Genomic DNA, 7,797 nt, shown 5'->3' with positions numbered 1-7,797 from the left:
TGGGCCTTTGTGCGTGTTGACCGTTTTGGAGCAATTCATTATGCGGCGGGGTGAGGGAAAGTCTCCATGTGACCAGGTCGGCCCGTTTTCCTTCTCCTCACAGCTGCTGGGAGAGCCCAACTCTCTCACACTCGCGCGCACACACTGCCGCAAAGCAGGGACCCCCCCCCCTTTCCCCACTTTAAACTACCTTAAAGCACATCATCACCTCTCTGCACCCCTCCCCTCGACCCCCCACCCCCGCCCCCCGATGTACACTTGCATCCTGAGCTGAGGAGTTCAGGGGTGTGTGTGTGTGTGTGTGTGTGTGTGTGTGTGTGTGTGTGTGTGTGTGTGTGTGTGTGTGTGTGTCTGTGTGTGTGTGTGTGTGTGTGTGTGGATGGGTATGGCGTGGCGGGGGTGGTGGGGTGAGGGGGGGTGCTACCTTGCCTGCACCATCACTAGAAAAGCCGGAGAGCAGAACGCCACCGCGTCACTTTGAGGGCGGATATCGGTCAGTCCACATCCTCTCCTCCTCCTCTTTCTCCTTCCCTGCATCTCTTCCACTCGGTCTCCATCAGTCTTCATGGTTTTGATCCCACCCCACGCCATGCAACCCACCCGGGCGTTCACCACCGTGAGTGTGTTTGCGGACTGCAGCATCCCGGCCGGGCTCCGGATAGGACCGGTACCGGGAATCTTCAAACTAGGAAAGTACGTGTCAGACCGCAAAGAAGTTGGACCCAAGAAGAAGGTAAGCGTAACATAATGAAACCAGGGTGTCATTTTATGTGACTCAAAGATGCTTCTAATTTTAAAAATATTTTAATGTTTTGTGCTAACCATAAGATCCTTAGCTTATTCTACTAATTTGATTTAATTTTATGTTTAAAAATCAAAACCAAAATAAGCACCAACATGTCCAAACTCAACTCAATGTTTTGGAATTTTCGCTTTTAAAAAACATAGAAACAAACCTGGTTCGATTTGGATTTTAAACTGAACTGTCAACCTCCATCGGGCCTTGTGTTATTAATTGGTTTGGCCTGTCACGTTAGAAATAATTGAACTCCATTAGCGGCCGACTTGTCAGTCTGTGCTCCTGCTTATCCGGGCTAATGGGCGACCCGGGTCCGCTGTGTGGGAGTCCACGCCTCACATTTCACTGCCACTCTCGATGAGCCGTTTAATTTTAATGTAATCCGGCCACATAAAGATGCCACTGAGGCTGCTGCCCGGGGCTACGAAAAGATCATTAATAATAATAACACTGATAAAAGATCAAACCAAACAAAATGCATTAACGTTACTGGACCGAGATTATTCCGATTAAAAGAAGCGAGGTGTGAAGTCAAAAGTTCAAGCTCAAGAAAGCGTGGATTTACAAAAAAAATGTTTCCGAACGTAAAATAATAGCCTAATAAATAAACTAACTAAAATAAATTAAAATAAAAAAATAATTCATACACAAAGAGGAGTAAACAATTTGCTGCCATAACCGCGCCCTGTTGTTGTTGAGGCTGTCAGCAGCTGTGATTGATGCGTCTAAATGCGTGGCCCCGGGCTGCGGGCGATCATCAGGTGCAATCTCTGTGTCAAATGTCAAGCTTCGTTGTTAATGTCCTTGAACAGTTTAGAAACGCTCCGACACTCCTCAAATTCGTTTCCCATATCAACTCAATTAGGCCCGTGTGTCATTCTCTTTAAATTATCAGCAGAGCGGATAAAGAGGCATTAGGCGCGTTTTGGCCGCAGCACCTCCAGGTACCAGATTAAAAGCACATACTGGGAAAATGCACTGGAAGCAAAAGTTGTCCAGTAAAACAACAGTACAATGTCAGTAAATCGTGAAGTGTGACAATAATTAATAGGTATTAGGAATAAAATAGGCCACGCTATGTCTTAGCTGTGTTTTATTGTACTTCGTTACACCAATAAACGTGTCTGTGATGTGTCTTCGTTTTTTAGATCCGCTTGGTGCGCGGGGAGTTTGTGGACGAGGCGGCCTGTCCCGTCCCAGACTGGATCGGATTCATCCGCGCTGCTAGAAATACTCAGGAGCAAAACTTGGAAGCTGTGTCGGATTTACCTGGCGGACAGGTGATTTCTTTTTTCGTTTGTTTGTTTATTTTTGCGTGTGTGGACGTTAATTTGTTCCTCTGCCACGACCTCTCAGGAAGCTTCATCCTCTCTCTTCTGATCTTTTCTGTTTAAGATTTTCTACCGCGTGCTGAGAGAAATCCCTGCCGGAGAGGAGCTCAGCGTTTGGTACTCCAACGCTCTGGCCCAGTGGTACGACATTCCCACCACGGCCACTCCCACGCACGACGAAAAAGGTAAATGAGAGCGGTAATAATGGTGTAGAGGAGAGAGGGGGGCAATCGAAGGACCTTTGGGTCCATAAAGCGAAAAGTACCAAGATTTATTATGTGTTAATAATAATAATAATAATAATAATAATAATAATAATAATAATAATAATAATAATAATAATAATAATAATAATAATAATAATAATAATAATAATAATCGTGTTATTATAATTAATTATTAAAATCCAATATAAATAAACCTAAAAAAATACTTTTGATGATTGAAATACTGAATAATAATTGAATACTGAATAACACTTAAACTTTTCGGCCTCTCTAATGATTTTCTCTTTATCTAGCCTGTGTTTTTTAATCTGTGTGTTTGGACTAGTCATAGTAAATTAGCGTTTGCGCTTGGGGATTTACGTCTAATCCCCTCAAATACCAGTTTATCGGGAACTAATCCGTTAAAAAAAGACACGATAATCAACAGCAGGATTTTCCTTCAAGGGTCGACGGTTTTGGATTAGGTTTTGTGTCGTGTTGAATTGGAACGACTTTTAGAACAGTCTGAACAAACGCGGAGGCAATACGGCTTAAAACGAAGCTTGACTAGAAAAAATGAGATTAATAATAACTGTGATTATGGCACTACACTGGATTTTTAAAACGCAATTAAAAGCAGAAACCGGCGCGTCTCGGCGACCGTGGAAGAAGAAGAGGCTGGTGATTCATGTGCGAGACGGAGGTTAACAAATGTCATTGCGTCATTAATATTCATGTATTCAAAAGCAAATAAATTCAAAAACAAGTGCTTCACGGTCAATTAGGTGGGTGCGTTAAGGTATTGTGACCTAATGAATGCTAACTTTTATGTGGGGTGTATATTGCCCTGATTCTCCGGCCCAACACACCGTGTGCGCTCCTGGACATACGCTCGCTCCCATTATTAGGCGTTAACAGATGGGCCGCCGTCATTGTTTCTGGGGACTCGCGATTTCAAGCAACAGCTGCTGTCACTTCCACGGGAAAGAACACAGAAAGGGAAAGTACCGCATTCAATGCATCGGTTTCTGAGCGCCAGATTGGGCTGGGTGTTTGCTCTTTTGATGGCCGTCATAAACAATGGCCCGCGTGAGGATTACAAAATCATTACATCTATATTAACCTCCGAGTGGCCGACTGGGGGTCATTAGAACGTGTCCCTGGATCTGTTTCATTTCTCACACCGGGATCTATGCATCTATTATTTTCCATTCCAAGTCCACGAGGTGATAAATTTGAGAATTTTAACTCCTTGCCACTTTTGGTTTACAGGCGTTATTTAGGTGTGGAAAATGGGGAGCTTTATTTCAGTTTCTGGGCAAAACTGGTTAGGATTTTTACGCACCGACTTCACTTTTCAATCCTCGTAATAATAACTTAACATAAAATTGTGGTTCAGCGCTCCGCGTCCGTCTCATCGCTAATTGTCATGCCTCTGTCTCTACAGGTGAGGAGCGTTACATCTGCTGGTACTGCTGGAGAATATTCAAATATCCGAACACACTCAAGGCCCACGTCCACTTCCACTGCGCCCTGAGCAACGGGAGGGGATTCGTGAACAGAGAACAGGCCAGAGGCACCGAGAGCTTTAGCAGGTCACCCAAGTCCGGGGACATCCCCAACACCTCCACCTCCCCGAGGAGCGGCCACAGCACTTCAGACTCCGGCCGGCGGACAGTGTCTTCTTCCCCATTCGCAAACAAAGCAGGGCTGTCAAAGAAAAGCAGCTCCGAGGAGCAGGACAGGGCCCTGGACATGAGCGTCACCTCAGCCAGAAACCAGGGACATCTCCTCGGCCTCGGTGCCACGTCGTCCGTGCTGAGCAGCATGGGCTTCCACCCGGGCGTGCGCTCCGCCTTCAAGCCCACCGGCGTCTCCAAAGTCCCCGGCGCAGAGTCCAGAGAGGACACCAACGGGAAGCTGAGCGGTCTGGGATTCAACAAACTTATTGGGAACATGAAACCAATTCGCATGGGCGAGACTCTCAATGGGGGAAGCACCCAGCCTCCAAAGTGCGTACCTGCAATAATGGACTCCGCTTCCCCGGTCTTGCCGTGCGCAAACGCAATCCGGGGCTTCCCGATGCTTCCCCACGTGGAGGAGACGTCAGCTTTCAAGCACGTAGAGAGTCGGATGCACTCCGGGCTGTCCCCGTCACGCTACCCCCAAATGCCCCCTGGACTCCACTTTGAGAGATTCCCCCTTCCTCACTTTGACGGCGTTAAATCCTACGGGGGAGACTGTAACATCCCACTAATGCCTTTCACCGTCTACAACGGGGAGCTCCTGTACAGTTCACCCTACTACCCCCTGAAATTCCACTTCAGCAACCTCCTCAAGTATCCAGAGTCCATGTCGTACTTTGGTTCGCCGCCACTGAGCCAAGACCTGGGCTCAATCACCAACATCGACCGCGAGATCGCCATGCACACGCAGCAGCTGTCTGAAATCGCCGCGGAGAAGAACCGGACGAGGCTGGACTCGATGCCGACCGGAAGCGCCAGCAGCGCCGGCTCCGGAAAACCTAAAAAGGGACACCTGTGTCTTTATTGCGGCAAGCTGTACTCCCGGAAATACGGTCTGAAAATCCACATGAGGACTCACACGGGTTACAAGCCGCTCAAGTGCAAGGTGTGCTTCAGGCCCTTCGGGGACCCGAGCAACCTGAACAAGCACATCCGCCTGCACGCGGAGGGCAACACGCCGTACAGGTGCGACTTCTGCGGGAAGGTGCTGGTGCGGAGGCGGGACCTGGAGAGGCACGTCAAGTCCAGACACCCCGGACAGACGGTCAAGAAGCTGGACGACAAACCCGGCGGCCTGTTCGAGGACGCGGAGCAGAAAAGCGACAATGACAGTGACGTGGACGTGTGTTTCACCGACGACCAGAGCGACCAGGAGTCGAGCAAAAATAATGACTGAGATGAAAAATGAGCCGTTCGATGTCTTTCGGTTGTGCGCGCGACAAAACATGCACCGAGTCCTGCGAAGATCTGGCGCGTTTGAGTTTTAAGGGCGTCTCAACAGACCACCGCAAAAACAAATCCCACAAGTCCTTCAAACGTGATAAAAATTCGTTCTTGAAGTTTTCGATCGATTTTTCATGACCTACACATAAAAGTTTATCCATAGATGTTATCTGTGAGGTGCAGTAAAATGTTCAGTGTCTCGCTCAAGGACACTTCGACAATATCCCGCTGCTTTAGTAAAAAACAAAAAACCTGGCCTGTCATTGTCGTTGCAGACAGTTTCGTTTGTTTTTTTGTTGTTATATTTATTGATGCCGTTGCAGAAATCTGTCTCCTTCTGCTGAGAACGAGAAAACGAGAACAAAGGACCAACATCAGTCAGAGACATTTTCAGTCGCTTTGAGAAAAGTGAAACTGATGATGAAACTAAATGTCTTCGTTAGTTAGATGGTTTGTACCGTTGCAATGTGAAAATCAAACTAACAAAAGCAACCCCAAACAAACAAAAAACAAATTACACAAAATTACATTTTATCCCCTGATGGTGGTTTGGAGACGCAGCAACACGTCCCGTCAAAAATGAGCACATGCCATCAGACCGGATGTGGAAAAGAATATGATTCTTTTCAATAGTTCTGTATTGTGGCTAAATATGCGCATCGTATTTCCCTCGATTCGAGATTCTACACTGTCAGTTGCACTTTAAAAAAAACAGCAGTGACCACTTCAAAATGCGCAAAATCATTAAATGTATTATTTTTTACTGCAGCGCTGTCTTCCTCTTCGCATCCCGCATTCATACTCTGTACTGAGATTTGCACTTTGCGCTGTTGTCAAAGGAGAAACAGCGGCAGCAGCAGCAGCAGCAGCAGCAGCAGCGCCCGTTTTATTTAAGGAATTATTTCTAAAGAAAGAAAATGTATTGACTGCATTTAGAGCCTATGTAAAGAAGTGTTGCGTATGATATTTCACATGTCAGTCGAGAAGTGTTGTATATGTTTGTTTATAAGTGATATTGTCTACGAGGACAATATTTTACCCTTGTCTCTTAAGTTGTTGGTTTTTGAATAAATCTAATTTAAAATATAAAGAAAATGTTGTTTAGTGTGTTGTGAGGTTCTATTGGGAGACATGATGAAGCTGATTACTGTCAAAGGCCATTATATCATTTTAGAGTTAATTAATGCACCTGCAGCCTGGAGTGTAGCCTCAAACAGCGTAGCAGTCGAATGATGTGCACGGTGGGTGAGTACATTTAGTCGTAGAAATGAATAGAAAACGAACAAAAACAAAAACTACTACTACTATAGCAATAATATTTTTCTTCTCTACCATATCGATGTAATGTAATTGTAATAAACACGGAAGCACCTGCACTCCACCATCCTCAATAGAGCATACATTACAATTATCACCTCTGTCAAAATAAAAAATCAAAACTAAGATTAATGAAGGCTGCTGATGTTTTAGACCAGTAAGGAAATGAAAGTCTTGCATCAACAAAGTGAGTACAAGTGAGTCCAACACATCCTTTGAAAATGTCGAGTCAGGGGTCAAATAAAACAAGATTTATTCTCACAAATAAAAATATGTGTCCAAAGGGACATTCCAGAGAAGGTATTTAAACTAATTTAAAATATGAATATGGAAATTCCTGCTATACTTTAAGGAATTCTTGGCTTTTCTTTTCCATTACCATTCCCACAAGCCTACACGGTTTTTGTTTAATTATCAGCGTGCACACTTTGAATTGGAAGACGAGACGCTGCCACCTTTTCAGCAGCTGCTTCCGCACACTTCTGCTGCACTGACCAGCCGAACCGTCGCCTCTTCACGCACCGAGCCGCAAATAAAGCAACTGCAGTCATTCTGAGACATTCCTGCAATGTGGCATGAATGTAGACAAATCATGGCCGCGACTTTGAAAAGGCCACTTGACGTGTTCCGTCCTTTTCTGGAAGGGTCCGCTAATATTGCAATCATAAGAGATACTGTTGTTGAAGTTGGGTTTGTGTGTTCAAATGGATTAAAATCAAAAGCCAAACTACAGGCTTTTTCAATCACAGGCATCGGAAACAAAGAGACATTCATCACACACACACACACACACACACACACACACACACACACACACACACACACACACACACACACACACACACACACACACACACACACACACACACACACACACACACACACACACAGTTCGGATGTTGGTCTAAGATCAAACAGGCTTCCAAATGAATCCAATGAATGATCACACTGGTCCTGATGCTGCAACACTTCCATGTAAAGTAAAGAAACACGTGTCTTTGAATCTAATTTGAATGTGATGGGATTTACTGCCTTGATGGCTCCGATGAATCGATTCTCTGACATGGAATCATTCACCAAAAAAACAAACGCTCCCCACGATTAAACCTACAAAATCATTGATTTAAAACAATGTATCTTCTCCCTCAGCAGGGGGGCGACTTCAGAGGCCGGGA

At 45.4% G+C, this 7,797-nt stretch overlaps 1 protein-coding gene across 1 annotated transcript; it reads left to right on the top strand.

Moving 5' to 3' along the window:
* The first annotated feature begins 436 nt into the window (after positions 1-436).
* Positions 437-6,538, top strand: prdm13 (PR domain containing 13). The gene is made up of 4 exons (XM_029130526.3): positions 437-733; positions 1,948-2,079; positions 2,195-2,315; positions 3,784-6,538. Exons 1-4 carry the CDS (start codon positions 566-568, stop codon positions 5,256-5,258), a joined length of 1,896 nt encoding a protein of 631 aa, XP_028986359.1. The 5' UTR covers positions 437-565; the 3' UTR covers positions 5,259-6,538.
* The last annotated feature ends 1,259 nt before the right edge of the window (positions 6,539-7,797 follow it).

The sequence above is a fragment of the Betta splendens genome, chromosome 16, assembly GCF_900634795.4.
Source record: "Betta splendens chromosome 16, fBetSpl5.4, whole genome shotgun sequence".
Taxonomy (NCBI): Eukaryota; Metazoa; Chordata; class Actinopteri; order Anabantiformes; family Osphronemidae; genus Betta; species Betta splendens.
This window is presented reverse-complemented; position numbering and strand designations above follow the sequence as displayed.

Bases quoted from the DNA above. Each gene is read 5' to 3' on its own strand.
- prdm13 (XM_029130526.3), top strand. From the start codon at position 566: ATGGTTTTGATCCCACCCCACGCCATGCAACCCACCCGGGCGTTCACC. The intron at 2,080-2,194 runs GTGATTTCTTTT...TTTCTGTTTAAG, and splicing joins CGGATTTACCTGGCGGACAG to ATTTTCTACCGCGTGCTGAG. The intron at 2,316-3,783 runs GTAAATGAGAGC...CTGTCTCTACAG, and splicing joins TCCCACGCACGACGAAAAAG to GTGAGGAGCGTTACATCTGC.